The sequence below is a fragment of the Typopeltis vanoorti genome, chromosome 11 (genome assembly GCF_054136105.1).
Source record: "Typopeltis vanoorti isolate ZY-2024b chromosome 11, IOZ_Tvanoo_1.0, whole genome shotgun sequence".
In the NCBI taxonomy this organism is placed as follows: Eukaryota; Metazoa; Arthropoda; class Arachnida; order Uropygi; family Thelyphonidae; genus Typopeltis; species Typopeltis vanoorti.
The window spans coordinates 54,343,931-54,362,918 of record NC_143559.1 but is presented as its reverse complement, the minus strand read 5'-3'; the positions used below and the strand labels follow the sequence as shown (position 1 = coordinate 54,362,918).

General features: G+C 37.8%; 1 protein-coding gene across 3 annotated transcripts in view; it reads right to left on the bottom strand.

Annotated features, from left to right (window-relative positions):
• Positions 1-18,988, bottom strand: part of LOC150101590 (WD repeat domain-containing protein 83-like) — a 141,927-nt gene that overhangs the window by 73,367 nt on the left and 49,572 nt on the right. For all 3 annotated transcript variants that reach the window (XM_090400397.1, XM_090400400.1, XM_090400399.1), the window contains one exon: positions 3,886-4,018. In XM_090400397.1, coding sequence (XP_090256523.1) covers positions 3,886-4,018 — 133 coding nt within the window. The remainder of the gene's footprint in view (positions 1-3,885; positions 4,019-18,988) is intronic.

Genomic DNA, 18,988 nt, shown 5'->3' with positions numbered 1-18,988 from the left:
TCTGACCCAGCTCTCAGATCCATAAGTTAAAACTGGTTTGAACACAGTCTTGTATACAGCTAATTTAGTGTTCCGACTAATTTCTCTCTTATTCCATATGAATTTATTCAATTGACTTCCCACCATACCAGCTTTGCTGATTCTGTTGTCTATTTCTATATTTAATTTACCATCTTCAGTAAAAATTGTGCCTAAGTAGCTGAAATGTTTTACTTGTTCCACAGGTTCTCCATTCACAACACAGTTGACAATTTCAATGATTCTGCCTATTTTCATTGTCTTTGTCTTTTTATTTCTGACCTTCATACCATATCTATTACAACAGCTATTCAATTTAGTCAGAGAATCTTGCAGACTTGTAGCGGATTTATTTAGAAGTATAACATCATCCGCATAAAGCAAATAGCTGACATTAACATCTCCAATTTTGATATCAGGTTTAATACCACTTTCCTTCAGAATGTGATCCATATAGATAATGAATAACAGAGGGGATAATGTACATCCTTGTCTCAAACCAGATTTAACATTAAACCATCTTCCTGTACTTCCTTCAATTCTAACTGCTGACTTACAATTCAAATAAAGACTAAGTATTGCTTGATATAATGCCCCATTGACACCATATAACTGCAGCGTATTGAATAGCTTCTCTCTTGGCACCTTGTCATATGCCTTTTCCAAATCGACAAAACTTAAATACAGATCTTTGTTATATTCCCATGCTTTCTCGACTATTTGTCGTAAAGTGAAGATCTGATCCTGACAGTCTCTATTTGGCCTGAATCCAGCTTGTTCTTCACCAAGCTTTTCTTCCACAATTCTTCTCAACCGTTTCTCAAGTATACTGGCATAGATCTTGCCAGGAACACTCAGTAGGGAAATACCTCTGTAATTCTCACATTCAGTTTTATTTCCCTTTTTATATATGGGTACTATGAGAGCTCTACTCCAATCACTGGGAATTCGTCCTTCTGTCCAGGCTTTCTGAACTATGCAGTGCAACCACTGTAAGACTCTTATACCACCATACTTCAGCATTTCTGGTCGAATATCATCTACTCCTGCTGCCTTTCCACATTTCAAGCATTTGATGGCTTTTTCTACTTCAAGTATGGATATGTATTCCTGACTGCATGCCTGGTCAGTGTTTTTTTATCACTGTGCTGTCATCACTGCTTGTTTCATTTAGCAGTTTTTCAAAGTAATTACTCTATACTTCAAGGATATCTTTTTCTATGTCACTTTTATCATCTCTAACTAATTTTACAGCATTCTTTCCTCCATTCCTAAGCTTCTTCAACAACCTCCAAAATATTTTGCCACCTTCTTGATATTTATTTTCTATATTCTTGCCAAAGTGCTCCCATAACTTTTGTTTAGCTAGTTTTACACACTGTTTAGCTTTCTTACATTTGTCTCTGTATTCTATAAGAGTAAAAGCTGACTTATTTGCCAGGAACTTTTGATATGCTTTCTTCTTTTCCTTCACTGCCTCTTTAACTTCCTGTGTCCACCAGGGAGTTCTGATTTTTTTATCCTTGCACACAACCTCACCACATGCCTCTCTGGCAGAATCAATCAATGTTTTCTTCAGAGTTTGCCACTGAATCTCCAAGGTTTGATTCCTGTTCTCAAACTCTTTCCTTTTCTTTTCAATAATCTTTCTGTATTTTAGTCTACAGTTCACATCTGAGAGCTGCGCAACTTTTATTCGCTTTAAAACTTTCTTACATGTTATTCTTTTCAATATGAAATTCAATTTTATCCTGCTCAAGACTAAATAGTGATCACTTCCAACTTCAAATCCTCTGTACACTCTGGTGTCCTGCACCAGGGAGAAAACATCACTATCAACAATAACAGAGTCAATGAGACTTTTCTTATTCCTAGCCTCTTCTCTCCATGTGAATTTGTGCACATTTTTATGTTGGAACATGGTGTTAGTAATAACCAGTCCATGTCCTGAGCAGAAATCCAACAGATATTTGCCATTATTATTAGCTTTGCTCTTTTCTCCAAATTTTCCCAAATTCCCCCCCCCCAAAAAAATAAATAAATAAAATTATTATAATTGAATAATTAAATAATTATTTAATAATTAAATAACTAAATAATTAAATTTAATTTATTAAAAATAAATAAATAAATAATAATAATTAAATAAATTTAGGAAATTTAACCTTAGCTACTTGGTGGTGCTTTGTGAATATAACAGTTATTGTTTAATTAGCCTTGTACCTGTACTGATGATGCCTGTGATACTCATATTAAAATTCTAAATATAGAATAATTTATGTGAGTTAATTCCGTTATTATAATAGTTAGTAATATGTCTACTCACGGTATTTCCTTTCTGAAACTTATAAAAAAAAAAAATTATTAAATACCATTACTTGGTATTTAATAAATACCTAGTAAGTCAAACAAACATAGATTAAAACATTGCACATAAAATTTTGGACATTAAAGAGACACAAGTAAAATGTCTCTTTAATGCTTATAAGACATGTCACAATGTATATAAAACAGACTGATGGTTATTTGGCATAAAATGTTCCAATCCACAAACTAAAGTTTCAGTATTTGTAAGGAATTTAATCTGAAGTAATTAGTATTCCAGTTATTCAGTTGCTTTATTCTTATTAAAAAAAAGAGAGTATATTCTTGATCACAGAAAAATAACTCTTACATTTCGTTCCAACAGGTACTGTTGATTCATTGTTATTCAGTTTAAAATATCTATCTTTATTTCTTTACAGATGAGTCGTTTTAGTCTTTCCACTGATTCCAGATAATGCTTGATCTAGCATGAAAGTGGTACTGCTTACCATCTTGAAAGGAATAGATACAACAGTGCTAGGATCATGGTACAGGGAGGCATTATGCCTAATGGACACACTCAGATCAAGTTCTGGCCAAAGGGACTGACTAGAATTGCAACGAAGTTCTTCAACACCATGTTCAACTGTTCCATGGTGCTGTAGGTGAAAAATTCATTTTTATGGGTGACAATGACACACCATATACGAGCAGCAGAGATACTTCTGGAGACTGAGGATATTAATCGAATTAAGTGGCTAGCAGGCTACCCAGACGTCAACCCCATAGAGCATGTTTGGGATATAATAGGGAGATGCATTGCTATTTGAAATTTCCCTCCAGGAAACAAACAAGGGCCTTATGAAGAAGGAGTAGGCCAGTTGGTCTCACTCGTGAATCACTTGGTGCTAAGCATGGTACAACATTGTGAGAGCTGCATCACAGTTTGGGGTGGACATATTCCATACTGAAATATCTCTGCATAGTTTTGTGTTAATTAATTCCTCAACTATGCCCTCAGAAAATTTGCAACTTTTGCGAAAAACGTATTTCAATTTAATTTGTACAAAATTTATAACATGTTTTTTGTGTAATGTATTTTATTAATATGGTGGCAATAAATTTATGTTCACATTTGGCTGTAGTCATGAAAATGTTTTCTTATACAGCTAAAAATGTAGTTCGTCCTTAGTTTTGAACACCGCTATATTAACAGAAAACCATTAAAGGCATCAATTCACATATAAAAGATGAAGGCTTCTAAATAGTAACTTGACGTGATCAATATAAAAGAACATGCAACCAGAAAAAAATCTGAGGTGATATGAAAATACAACAATAAGATACTGGTGAACCAAATACTGAAAGCAAAGATGATTGAAACAAAGGACCAGGACTTGGTGAGTGGGGGGGGGAGGCAATAAATATTTCTCCACAAGACATGAGGCAGTGAAATTCACTCTCAGAAACAGATGGGTAGTATAGGCAGATCAAACTGGAAAATTAACAATTTATTAAATGCAAAACATTAACAGAAAACCAACATAAAAAAACTACACATACCACAAAGCTGATTGCTATACATTTCTCCTTTCCGTAAGTCATAAATTCTCACACAAGAGTCGAGAGATCCAGATACAATCTCGTGGTCAGACACACATACTGAAGTCACACTATCCTTAGCTTCATCCATCACCTATAAAAAAATAAGGATCCATTAGATGTACATTAAAGGAATATATAACAATTGAAAAAGTTATTTTAAATGTGAATGCAGCAAACCTTTTACATAATATAAATGTAAAAGACAAATGAAAGAAGCTCTTTTAAATGTAAATATTTAATATAAAGAACTATCTAAAGATGACATCTATAAAAATATATTAAGTACTATAACAAATCTGTTGTGATGCCTTGTATTTCAATTTTTGATTTCCAGCAAAAACAGTGTGATTGGTACTTTCAAAAAAGGTTACAACACAGATGATTTAACTAAAATAATTTAATTAGTATTTCATATATTTTTCCAAAGACAAACTGTCTTATCCCGGGGAACAATACACAAATAAAGATATTTGAAATTAAGTATTAGATGGGTAAGTGAGACTGGAGTACAGAAACAAAGACAGCCATAAAATGCTAAAGTGAGCTAATTAACGAAAGCAACTTGATTAGCTGCTTTGGCTGCCAGGCTGATGGTCTCAGGATGAGCATTTCCCAGATGTGTGGCACTGACACATCCAAATTTGGTGAAGTTTGGATAGCTTAAGGCAGAGCACAAATTCTGAGATTTTTGTTCATACTTTTATTTGCTTCACTGAAGTAGGGTGGCCCTTATATCCTCACATTATATCATCTATCTATCTTCTATTCCCAGTATACCCTCTGGTGGGTGTCTAAAGTATAGTCTATAAATTCTGAGCAACACAGAAGTCTGTTTTTGAAGACTGATATTGGTTGTCCTGCCTGTATGGCCCATAGCAGGAAGATTATACAGAGCACTTGGTAGACACCAAGCAATTCTAGGCCTAGCATCTACACCAGGGGTCGCCAAATTTCTTTGACCGTCGACCCCTTCAAGAGTCTCCTGACTTTTTATTGACCCCCCTCTATTTTACTATTATGTAATTATAATAGGACAAGCAAAAAAAGATGCTTATGTGAGTTTTTAGATTGTTTATTTTATAGTTACAGTGTTTATTGTATGTATAGTATAGTATGTATTATTATATTACTATTACTACTACTATGACTAGTAATATCACTGGTATTACTACCAGTCCTGCTCAACTCTTCAACATAGAGAAGTTTAGTTTGCGAATAAATAACGATTCAATTATAATATGTTGATGAATTTTAGAACATTAACGCTCACTTGTATGTCAATGTGCAAAAAATAAGACTGGGATCGAATACATGTAAGTATAAGTAAATAAGAACCGCGCATGTGTTGCAATCTCGCTCCCGCCGGACCGGCCGGGCAGGAACCACTTCATCCGTTTACTGGTAAATACGTCATTTTGGCCTACTTGATTGGCCTCCGTAACTATTTTCATGACCTTGCTCCATCTTATAAGTCCTATTCATATCACTGTTCCCACGATTCACTCTTAATTGCATCGTTATCATTTAGGATGGAGGTAATCCAAATTAACCGAATTAAATATTACCCATACAATGATGTCTTATATTTTTCTATTGACCCCTAACAATGTTATATCGACCCCTGGGGGTCGATATCGACCACTTTGGTGACCACTGATCTACACCATGCCTAGAATTGCATGGTATATACTTTTTAATTTAATGACCTGAAATAAAAAGTTCATTAAATGAACTTAACCACATACATGATACATCTTAGCTAATGGCTACAATTCCTAGCAGATCAGAAAAATATCAAACACTTTAAACTAATATTCTCCCCTCTCTTAAAGGTAATATGGTAACCTCCATATTACCTTTAAGGAATGTAGAGAACTGACTGGTGCTTTTGACTTAATGTCCAATCTTCACCTTCATCTGGCAAACAGTGCTATTAGGTATCCACTAGGTACTGAATGAATAACATGGTAACTAATAATTAAAGAATTGACAGTGTATACTAGAAACATAAATTAAATAAACTTTAATATATACTTTCCGATATTTCGGCAAACGTCACGTTGCCATCTTCTTGGGAACTTAATACAAAGACAAGTGCACGCAAGTACTACATAACAGCAAATGAGAACCGAAGCTAGGAAGCTACCATTTTCCTAAAGCCCTGATGGTGCCCCCTGGTGGGCTATATTGGTAGTTCTTGGCCTTTGGGCTGAGGTTCTTCTGATAAATGTTTCCCAAATTTGGGGCAGTCTCATGCATCCAAATTTGTTGAGGTTGGGCATGTTCCTAAGGGCTGAAGCTGATTCCATGAATAGTCTTTTATATTTGAACTTGCTGCAGTGTATTACTGTGGCTTTCTTCCATCTTTATTCTGTGGCGAGTATGAATTCTGGGCTCTGCAAGCCCAGAATGGCTGTACTGGTGAAATCGGATGTAATCCTTGTGTTCTGAGATTCTGATATTTGCTGTCCTGCTTGTTTGGCCAAAGTAGGACAATTTACAGCTGCAAGGGACCTGGTATACACCAGGTAGGTCTAGGGGGAGTGGTTGGTCTTCAGTGGATCGGATAAGGGATGCCAATTTTCTATATGGTCTGTAACAAGTGGTCAGGTCATGTTTTTTTTAAGATTTTGTTGATTTTTTCCGAGGTGCCTGGGATGTAGGGAATGGTGATGGATTTAGAGTAATCTTTTTTGTGAGGGGGGGGGAGGGGGGTTGTGGATAACTGGTTTAAGTATTTTTTGGATTCTTTTTTTTGGGGGGGGGGGGAGCCATTGGCTGAGAAAGTGTCGCGGATGTGATTTAGTTCAGTGGTTAGGGCTTGATCATTTGAACAGATTATTTTTGCCCTGATGAATAGTGTCTTAATAACTCCATATTGTTGAGAGGGGGGGGGGGGTGATGGGATTGTTGGTGAATGTATCTGCCTGTATGTGTGGGTTTTCTATAAACTGAGAAAACCAAGGTTCCATCAGGTTGGCGGGTGACTAGTGTGTCTAGGAAGGGGAGGTTATTGTTTTTCTCTTTTTCCAGGGTGAACTTGATTCTAGGGTGTTGGTTGTTTAAGTGTGTTAGGAAGGAGAGGAGTGAATCCGGGCCATGTGGCCAAATAGCGAACACATCATCAATGTAGTGAAGCCATATGGTAGGTTTTTGTGGGGCTGAGTTTAAGGCTTTCTCTTCAAAAGTCTCCATAAAGAAGTTGGCCAAGGGTGGGGAAAGTGGCGAACCCATGGCTGTTCCCTCTATCTATTTCTAGAATTTTTCCTGCCAAACAAAATAGCCTGAGTTCATTGTAAACTGAAACAGGGCTGAGATATCGGGAGGAAATTTAGCTTGGATTAGCTCCAAGGTTTCTTTGAGGGGGACATTTGTGAATAAGGAGGAGACGTCAAAACTGACCATTATGTCATTATGTTGGCGTGTAGGGTTTTCTATACTGGCTTTGAAGTGGACTGAGTTTTTTTATGTGTGATGGTGTGTTGCCAGTATAGTGTGAGAGCGTTTTGGCTAAATGCTTGGCTAGTTTGTAAGTGGGGGAATCAATGCCATTCACTATGGGACGTAATCGCACATTTTCTTTATGTATTTTTGGGAGCCCATATATGCGGGGGAGGGGGGGGGGTCTGGAGTTATATGGTTTTAGTCTGTTGGTAATCTCCACAGGACAAGAAGTGACCGTCTTAAGGAGCCTATGGAGTTTTCTAATTTGAGAGTTGGTGGGATTGTATTCAATAGGGAGGTAAGTGGCTCGATCTAATAGTAAAGCCTTAAGCTTACCTGTGTAGTCATTAAGATTGAGTACCACAGTTGCATTCCCCTTATCTGCTTTGGTGTTCACTATTTCTTTGTTTTTCTTAGAAACGTAAGAAAAATGTGCCTTGGTTGTCTAAGGCACATTTTTCTAACTAAGGCAACATCAGGACTATGGAATTCTGGTAATGGGGAGAGGGTAGGGAAATGTAAATTGCAGAGTCCAGTAGGTGGAAAAAGTGTTACAAAGATATTTAGGTTACTGAGGGGATTTAACTGGACTGACACAGCAAGAATTATAAAAAGAGTAGAAGGTGACAGGGAAAAACTAGAGGCCATCTCTGGAAGGTGTGGTGAAGAGGGATGCAAAGGGCAGATTTTTTTTAAAATAGTTGTGAGTGAGCAGAAGACATTGCCGAAATGCATAGTGAATGCTGGGAATGTTAAAGAGTTTAAGGTTCAATATGTTGTTAGCTGAGTGGAGACCTCCCATGTTGGACTAGTTGATATCGAGATTGATGTGGTAATAATCAGTTCAAAATTTCCATACTTCATTTGATAGTTACTAAAAACTGTCTAAAATGTGCTACCTGATCTACAGGATTACTACTCAGAATGTATATGATATTTTCTATTTTCGTGCTTGTCATATCAAATTTATTATTTATTTAATTATGTTCAAGAGTGAGTTTTGAAGACCTGCAGCAGATTTATTTGGATTACATGAATACAAAAATATGTCTTGTGTTTTATTTAAAAATTAAACACAAGACATAATAAATTTGAACCTAATTTAGTAATAACGGGGGTGCTTAAGGGTCAAAGCTGTATGACTGAGAGGAAACCTCCACATAGCCTTTAAAGAAATGCAGAGAAGTGACCAGAGCTTCTGACCTAATGTCCAATCCTCACCTTCTCGTGGTGCACCCTGTTGGGTATCTACCTGGATACTGAATGAACGAGGATAGGCTTGTAATATGGGATTTAGCCGACCAAATTGTATTCTTATTGGCTTAAACCAAAATACAAAACGATAGTACAACATGACATAATTTCATGCTGGCTGGGGCAACGCCCGGTTAAACAAGTCCCCCGTTGTTTACGCCAGGGAACCAGGGCGAACAGCGAAACGTCAGCTACTGGAACAAATCTGAAAGCACACCCCAACTCAACATCACCAGAGTTAAAGATCGGTATTATTAACATAAGAAGCCTGAATGGCAAAGAAATGGAGCTAGCTGAGGAATTAGATAAGTACCAGATCGACATAATAGGGGTGACTGAAACAAAAAAGACCAAAACTGGTGAGATCTTTCTGAGCAATAAATACAAAATGTTATATTCAGGCAATGACAATCAAGGAAAAGAAGAAGTAGCCATAGTATTCAACACAAAATACGAGGCTAATCTTCTTGAATGGCAGTCAGTCTCAAGTAGAGTAATGTGGGCAAATATGAGAATGGGGAACTGAACATTGAGACTTATTTGTGCCTGTGGTCCCACAGAAGGTTCTAAGGTAGAAGTGGAGGAATTTTTTGAGACTATAGAAAAAGCCACTGACACAATGAAAAATGAAAAGTTGGTCCTTGTTAGGGATCTAAATAGCAGAGTAGGAAATGATTGTGAGACATACAAAAATATTTTGGGAAAATTTGGAGAAAAGAGCAAAGCTAATAATAATGGCAAATATCTGTTGGATTTCTGCTCAGGACATGGACTGGTTATTACTAACACCATGTTCCAACATAAAAATGTGCACAAATTCACATGGAGAGAAGAGGCTAGGAATAAGAAAAGTCTCATTGACTATGTTATTGTTGATAGTGATGTTTTCTCCCTGGTGCAGGACACCAGAGTGTACAGAGGATTTGAAATTTGAAGTGATCACTATTTAGTCTTGAGCAGGATAATATTGAATTTCATATTGAAAAGAATAACATGTAAGAAAGTTTTAAAGCGAATAAAAGTTGAGCAGCTCTCACATGTGAACTGTTGACTAAAATTCACAAAGATTGTTGAAGAAAAAAATGAAAGAGTTTGAGAACAGGAACCAACCCTTGGAGATTCAGTGGCAAGCCTTGAAGAAAACCCTGATTCATTCAGCTAGAGAGGCATGTGGTGAAGTTGTCTGCAAAGATAGAAAAATTAGAACTCCGTGGTGGATACAGGAAGTTAAAGAAACAGTGAACGAAAAGAAGAAAGCATATCAAAAGTTCCTGGCAAATAAGTCAGCTTGTGCACTTAGAGAATACAGAGACAAATGTAAGAAAGCTAAACACAGTGTAAAACTAGCTAAACAAAAGTCATGGGACGAATTTGGCAAGAATATAGAAAATAAATATCAAGAAGGGAGCAAAATATTCTGGAGGTTGTTGAAGAAGCTTAGGAATGGAGGAAAGAGTGCTGTAAAAGGAGTTAGAGATGATAAAGGTGACATGAAAACAGGAGAAAAAGATATACTTGAAGTATGGAGTAATTACTTTGAAAAATTGCTAAATGAAACGAGCAGTGATAGCACAGTGCTAAAAAACACTCAACAGGCATACAGTCAGGAATACATATCCATACTTGAAGTAGAAAAGCCATTAAAGGCTTGAAATGTGGAAAGGCAGCAGGAGTAGATGATAATCGACCAGAAATGCTGAAGTATGGTGGTATAAAAGTCTTGCAGTGGCTGCACTGCATAGTTCAGAATGCCAACGCAGAGGGAAAAATTCCTGATGATTGGAGTAGAGCTCTCATAGTACCCATATATAAAAATGGGAAATAAAACTGAATGTGAGAATTACAGAGGTATTTCCCTACTGAGTGTTCCTGGCAAGATCTATGCAAGTATACTTGAGAAACAGTTGAGAAGAATTGTGGAAGAAAAGCTTGGTGAAGAACAAGCTGGATTCAGGTCAAAATAGAGGCTGTCAGGATCAGATCTTCACTTTACAACAAATAGTGGAGATATCATGGGAATTTGACAAAGATCTGTATTTAAGTTTTGTCGATTTGGAAAAGGCATATGACAAAGTGCCAAGAGAGAAGCTATTCAATACTTTGCAGTTATATGGTGTCAATGGGACATTATATCAAGCAATACTTAGTCTTTATTTGAGTTGTAAGTCAGCAGTTAGAATTGAAGGAAGTACAGGAAGATGGTTTAATGTTAAATCTGGTGTGAGACAAGGATGTACATTATCCCCTCTGTTATTCATTATCTATATGGACCACATTATGAAGGAAAGTGGTATTAAACATGATATAAAAATTGGAGATGTTAATGTCAGCGCTTTACTTTATGCAGACGATGTTATACTTCTAAACAATTCCGCTACAAGTCTGCAAGATTCTCTGACTAAATTGAATAGCTGTCGTAATAGATATGGTATGAAGGTCAGCAATAAAAAGACAAAGACAATGAAAATAGGCAGAATCGTTGAAAATGTCAACTGCATTGTGAACTGAGAACCTGTGGAATAAGTGAAAAATTTCAGCTACTTAGGCACGATTTTTAGTGAGATGGTAAATTAAATATGGAAATAGACAACAGAATCAACAAAGCTGGTATGGTAGGAAGTCAACTGAATACATTCATATGGAATAAGAGAGAAATTAGTCAGAACACTAAATTAGCTGTATACAAGACAGTGTTCAAACCAATTTTAACTTATGGATCTGAGAGCTGGGTCAAACACTTGACCAAAGACTAGAGACCACAGATATGAGAGTCCTGAGAAAGAATAGGGGCATGAATAGATAGCATCATGGCAATATCATATTAAAAACGAGGATATTAGGAAAGAACTTGACACTATCAGCATCCAGGAATGCTTTAGCAGAGCTAATCTCAGGTGGTATGGTCACTTGAACACAATGGGCGAGGAAAGATTAGCAAAACAAGTGTTCTCTGCCAGGTTGGCAGAAAAACGACCCAGAGGAAGACCAAGATATAGGTGGATTGATACGGTACAAAGTGTCTTAGACGATAGAAATGTAAGATCTGATAATCTTGGAATCTTGTCAAGTAACAGACTGATTTGGAGGAAAATTGTAGATAGGAAGTTAGTAATGATATAGTACTTTTTTCCTGTACACCCCCTTGAGGGTACATGGCAGGAATTTGATGATGATGATTAGTAATACTGCACTTCTGGAAGAAAGGTTACCTATACTACAAAATTCCAAATCCAGAACTGTAATAATGGAAATTTTTAAAATAAGCATACCTTAGAAAACAAGACAAAGTATGTTTCCACTGCACCCCCCCCCCCAACTCAGTATGATGGTTCAGAATTCAATAAGAATGTTCCAAGTTTCGGACCGTTGATTGGTCCGAAAATCTGCAGGTGTAGATTCTCCTATGTAATCTGCAGGTGTAGTATTATCTCCTACAATTAAAGTTTCATTACTAGTTTTCCAGATTTCATTACTAGTTTTCAATCAACAATTCAAGTTGTTGGCATTTTGCTAAAGAAGAAAGTACAGCAGAATATAACTTTGGTCATTTCATATTTATGTAAACTACTTTTTAATATCAAAGAAGAGAGTCAAAGAGAATCTGCTTGGTAACTGAAAATGTTAAAAGAAAGGAAAACCTATCCATCATTATTTCCAGCTAAGTAGCAAAACAATGAATGGTGTTGTTTCAAAAGTGATCATACTTTTTTGTATTGTACCACTTTTGTGTTATACTGACTGGAATTGTACATAAAAGACATGAACTTCCCAGGAGCTGATATTTATCTTTTAAATATTACATTTGAAAATTACAGTAAAAAAATACTAACACTAAAACACTAGTGTATTCATAATAGAAGATGCATTTACAAGTTCCTGAATGCAGTCCCATATAGTGCAATACCAAGTTTATGTAGTGCAATACCAAGATAATGAATGCTAAATATTGTATTCTTGTAAGCTCTTGTTTAATTCTGAAACAAAGTTCTGAAAAATATATGCACTGTTTGCAAAGTCACTTTTCAATAAATATATACCCTCAAGTATTAGAAGAACTGGAAGTGAAAGAATCAGAAGTGTATCAGGTACTGATTGGGTTATATGTTAATAAGGCTGTGAGAATGGATGACATATCACCACATATTCTTAAGGAATGTGCACAACAGTTAGCTATGCTCTTGACCTGGTTCTTTAAAATAAGTATTGCAGTTTAAAGTACTGCAAAATAGTACCACTTCACAAACATGGTTCCAGGACAGAAGTTTCCAATTATAGACCAGTCTATATAACTGCAGTTGTAGTCAATGTTTTGCAGAGATTAGTTAGGAATAGAATACAGGATTGGGTTGATGGACATAGCATTCTTTATGATCCCTTCTTCTTCTACAGCTTCTCCCACTTAAGTGGGGTCACTGTTATGAGTCTCCTCCACACCTTCCCATCTTGGGCTGTCACCACATCCAAGTTTTTCATCTTCAAGTCCTCTTCTACCAGCTCCCTCCATCTCTTCTTTGGCCGCCCACGCTTCCGCCTTCCTTGCACATCCATCTCCATGACCCTTCTTCCCACATATTCGTCCTCTCTCCTCATCACATGACCAAACCATCTCAACCTTGCCTCCTGTATTTTCGCTCCTAAGTTCGTAACTTTCACTGTTCCCCTGACATAGTCATTTCTCAGATGATCCTTTCTGGTCACACCGCACATCCACCTAAGCATTCTCATCTCTGCTACTTCCATCCTGCTGATGTTATTTTTCCTCAGGGCCACAGTTTCTATAGCATATGTCATAGCTGGCCTCACTACTGTCCTATAAATTTTGCCTTTCAGATTGATCGGCATCCTCTTATCGCATAACACTCCGCCATCTCCCTCCAACCCGTTGGTATCCTGCATCCCACTTCCTTCTCAGCTCCTCCATCTTCTGCCACTGTTGAACCTAAGTATCTAAAGTCTTTCACCTTCCTGATGACATTTCCTTCCAGCTCCAGATCTGTCTCCTGGCCACCACCCACTGAGCAACACATATACTCTGTCTTACTTCTGCTCAGTCTCATACCTCTCTCTTCCAGTACTTTTAGTTTCCGCTTCTTCTCTTGAATCTACACACAGCAAGATGTCATCTGCATACAACATTGTCCAAGGTGCATCTTCTCTCACCTCCTCTGTTACCACCTCCATCACAATATTAAACAGAAATGGACTTAATGCTGACCCTTGATGCAAGCCAAATGTTACTTGAAAACTTTCTGTCTGTCCCAAACAGGTCCGAGCACTTGTCTTCACATTTCTGTACATTTCCCGTGCCAACCTGACATATTTCTCCGGCACCTTCTTCTCCCTCAGACACCTCCAGACTTCTTGCCTTGGCACTCTATCATATGCTTTCTCCAGATCAAAAAATACTAGATGTAGCTCCCTTTGTTTCTCTCGATATTTTTCCATCATCTGTCGTAATCCAAAGATAGCATCTGTTGTTGATCTACCAGGCATGAAGCCAAATTGTTCCTTTGCAATCTCCACCTCCTTCCTCAATCTACCATCAAGAACCCTTTCTAGGATCTTCATTGTGTGGGACATCAACTTTATTCCTCTGTAATTTTTACAGTCTTGTGCATCCCCTTTACCCTTGTAGATGGGAACAAGAGTACTCTCCCTCCATTCCTCGGGTATATTTTCCTGTTGGCAAACTTTCATGAACAGGTCCCACAGCAGGTCAATTCCCTCTTCCTCCCCAGTGCCTTCCATGCCTCCACTGGAATTCTGTCGGGGCCAACCGCTTTTCCATTCCTCATCCTCTTCATGGCCTCCATCACTTCCATTCTACTGATGTTCTACACCATCCCTTCAGAAAGCTGCCCATCTCCTCTGTAAGTCCTTGCATTTTCCTCATTCAAAAGTCCCTCAAAGTATATTTTCCATCTGTTTCTTATGTCCACATCCCTCCATAATACTCTTCCTTTAGCATCTTTGATCTGCCTCACATGTAAGATGTCCTTAGCTGCTTTATTTCTACATTTCGCTAGTTGGTAAATTTTCCTTTGTCCTTCCTTTGTTTCTAATTGATCATACAGATCTTGATATGCCATGGCCTTCGCCTGTGCCACAATTCTCTTGGCTTCTTGCTTTCTCTCTTTGTACACCTCTCAGTCCTCTTCCACTCTTGACTCATCCCACTTCTGCTTTGCCTTCCTCTTAGCTGTCACTGCCACTTGTACATCATTATTCCACCACCAACCCTCCTTCTGCTCTCTAATCTTTCCAGATGTCTCACCAAGCACCTCGATTGCACAGCTCAGAATTACTTTTGAATTATGTTTCCATCAATCTTGTACACTTTCCAGTCCATCCGAAATCCTCTCTAACACTCTCTCCCTAAAACGATTCCTCACACTCTCCTCTTTTAAGCGAAACCACTTAATTGTCTTCATCCCATGGCAACCAGAAGTTCTTATCTTCGATCTTATTTTAAAGTCTGCGCACAGCAGTCAGTGTTGTTGTGCTACTTGATCTGTTGGAATTACTTTACAATTTGTCACAACCTTAAGATGTTTTCTTCTAGTCAAAATGTAGTCAATTTGTGAGCTGTTGTTACCACTTCTAAATGTTATCAAATGTTCTTCCCTCTTGTAGAAAAATGAGTTCACAATTGCCAGATCAAACGCTACTGCAAAGTCCACAACCCTCTCTCATTCCTGGTTCATCATTCCCACTCCGTGGCCACCATGCACCCTTTCACAGTCTCTATTCTGTCTTCCTATGTGCCCGTTCAAGTCTCCTCCGACAATCACCATCTCATTTTCTTCCAATTCCCTCATTTCTTCATCTAACACATTCCAGAACTCATCTTTTTCCTCTGCTGTACAACCAACTTGCAGGGCATATACGCATAATACGACCACCCGCTCTTCTCCAAGACCCAATTTCATTCGCATGATCCTGTCGTACCTTCTACCCACGTCCAGTACTTCACCCTTCATTCTGCCACACACCACAATTCCTACACCATTTCTTCCCTCGTTATTCGCTCCAGAGTAGAACAATTTATATCCATCTCCCAGTTCCTTTGCCTTTCCCCCTTTCCACCTTGTCTCCTGCACACATAAAATGTCCAACTTCCTCTTCCTCATCATGTCTGCCACCTCTCTTCCCCTTCCAGTCATGCTTCCAACATTCAGTGTTCCCACTAGCAACATCCTCTCCACATGCTGGGCTCGCTTCTTTAACCGCACCCGCCCTTGATGCGGTAGCCCTCGTCCACTTCTCACAGCTGTAGGGCGATGTGGCTGCGCGTCGCTTAAGGGGTACGCCCTAGCCCTTATATCATTCATTCTTTATGATGGTCAGCATGAATTTGTAAAGGGTAGGTCTTGTTTTAGCAATTTACTTGCATTTTATGATAAGGTAATGAGTGTGTTAGATAAGGGAAAATCATATACAGTGATATTTTTGGACTTTGCAAAAGCATTTGATAGATTACCATATAAGTTAGTGTACAAGCTGCAGAGGATGGGAAAAGATAGTATAATGGTTAGATGGATTGGAGATTGGTTCTCTGAACGATACCAGCAAGTTGTGTATGATGGTCAAAAAAAGGAGGGTAACCAGAGGTGCACCCCAGGGGTCTGTTCTTGGGTCCCTTCTGTTTGACTTGTTTGTAAATGATATATCATGTGGGTTGACTGGGGATCTTCACTTGTTTGCTGATGATGCAAAGTTAGGGAGAATTATAAGTAGCACTGCTGATGTTAATTCCCTTCAGGAAGATCTGAATAGACTTGACTTCGACAAAGAAGTGGGGTTATAGTTTTAATATTAATACATGCAAGGTGTTGCATTTTGTAGTGCAGAAATGGTATTGTACTACAGGAAGTGGATCAGATTCGAGAGTGACGGTTAATCGGTAATCTGAAGTTTGGAGGGCCTATTGCAGAGTTGCAATACGCCCTCCAAACTTCAAAAAAAATTGTTGCAAAGACTGCACATCATGCTGCTATAGATAAGAAGTACCCTAACATGTAGGGATAAGGAAGTAGTTGTGCCATATAAAGCACTAGTCAGACCACACTTGTACTGTTGTGCTCAAATGTGGTAATCTAGTTTTCAATGTGATGTGGAAACATTGGACAAGAGATGAGTATCTAAAACAATATCAGGATTTTGGAATGCTGGCTATAGAGAGGTTGTATGGATTACAGAATTTGATGAATAGAAGGAAAAGAGGTGATATGATAGAGACATTTAAGTGAGGGAGAGGATTTTGTCAGATTAATCCAGATGGGATTGTAAAAAGAGCAAGAAGCAAGAGGGGGGAAAAAACAGAGGTCATCCCTGGAAGTTATGCAAGAATGTGAGGAAGAGGGGATATGAGGAGTAAATTTTTTTTTACGTGAAGAACTGTCAGTGAATGGAACACATCACCAGAATGTGTTGTTAATGCAAGAAGTGTTAAGGATTTTAAGATTCAGTATGATAAATATGTTTTCAGTTGAATGAACCTCCCATGATGAGTCTGCGGGATCCATAGAAGGTGCAATAACACACATACACAATGCTTGGAAAGAAGTGAACGGATACCCCCATGAGGAAGGTGCATCATGCCATGTAACGCATCACGTTTTTGTAGTCAATATACATTAAAGAAATATGATGCTCCCAAGTCAGTGCAACTGTGTCCACACTGTGGAAAGGGAATTGACAGAGTTTGAAAGAGGAGCTGTGATAGGATACCATTTGCAGGCTTATCTGTTTGGCAAATTGTTGACAAATTGGGCCATCCTAGGTCAACAATCAGTGATACCATACTGAGATGGAAGTACAGGGAGTCAACTGCAAGTGTTACTCACAGTGGGGTGATAGTTATATATAAAATATAAAAATATATATATATTTTATATATATATTTTTATATATAAAATATAAAAGCGGTTTTTATATATAATATATAAAAATCGCTATTCATCAGTCGACATGTTGAATGTGGAGTTCCAGGCATTGAGTGGAACATGAATCTGCACAAAAACATTCAGAACCAAGGCTCAACATGGGCTTCCAAGGTAGGACTGCAATATGCAAGCCCCACATCACCCAAACCAACATGCAGCGTTGTCTTCAGTGGTGCAAAGAACTTTAATGCTTGGAAAGCTGTGTTATGGAGCAACGAATCATGCTACACCCTCTACCAAGCAGATGGATAGGTGTGGCAGATGCCTGGTGAACATCACTTACCAGAGTGCATAACCCCACCTATGAAATTCAGAGGCAGCAGTGCGATTATATGGTCCTGTTTTTCCTGGTTTGGTCTCAGAATTCTGTGGTGCCACAAACATGAACTCCAAGAGGTATCTGAACATTCTAGAGAATGCAATGCTTTCTACCTTATGGTATTTCTATGGAACTGACCACCTTCTCTTTCAACAAGATTGCAATGTGTCATATTGCATGGTTTGTGGACATGAATATCACCACCCTTGGCTGCTCTCCAAAGAGCCCTGATCTCAACCCTACTGAACATCTGTAGGATGAATTGGAGCATCGGATGAGGGATGTCTGTCCCACAACAGCCCACATGCCTACAGGAAGAATGATCCAAAATTTTCATTGATCACTATTGTAAGTTGTTGGGGAGAATATGTCCCGTAGAATTGTTGCAGTCATCACAGAGAAAGGGGAGTCCTACGTCTTATTAAAGCGGGTGCATAGACTTTTGTTCCTCATATTCCAAATACTTCTAAGTATTTTGACAATACATGTTTTCAAACATGTATTTTCCAAATATCAGAAAAATTCAGGAACACAATTCAAGCATTCTAAGATTTAGGAGTCAGCATGTTATTTATTCTAAAAGTATTAGAGCAAGGGTGTCTTCAAATATTTTTTGAGAAGTGGGTCTGATTGGCAATTTTATTTTATAGGCTGAAATACTGAATTTATAAGTTTAAGTTGATAAATCTGGTATACCAACTGGGCAAATATTTATTCTCTTAAGTTTATATTAAAAATACAGAATACAAAAACAATATCTGCTCATAATGTGCACAGTTGTATTGTTTTTATATACTTTTGTGAGCTGAGATCACAGTTTGTATATAAAGAATTAATTACCAGTGAAACTTTCAGAACAACATTTCAGAATATGCACAGTTTATAAAATAAAGGCATGAAGTAAAATGAAAAGCATTCTTATATTTTTTTTTTATAAATCAAGACCTCTCCCTTCAAGCGAAACTTTTTTTTCCCACAACAGAAGAGAATCTCTTAAATATATAAAAGATTGTTTTATAAATAAAGTAAGTACTTTCTGGTATTTTTTTTTTAATATTGAGCCAATACACAAGAGGTTGGTTGGTTGATCAACCTATAG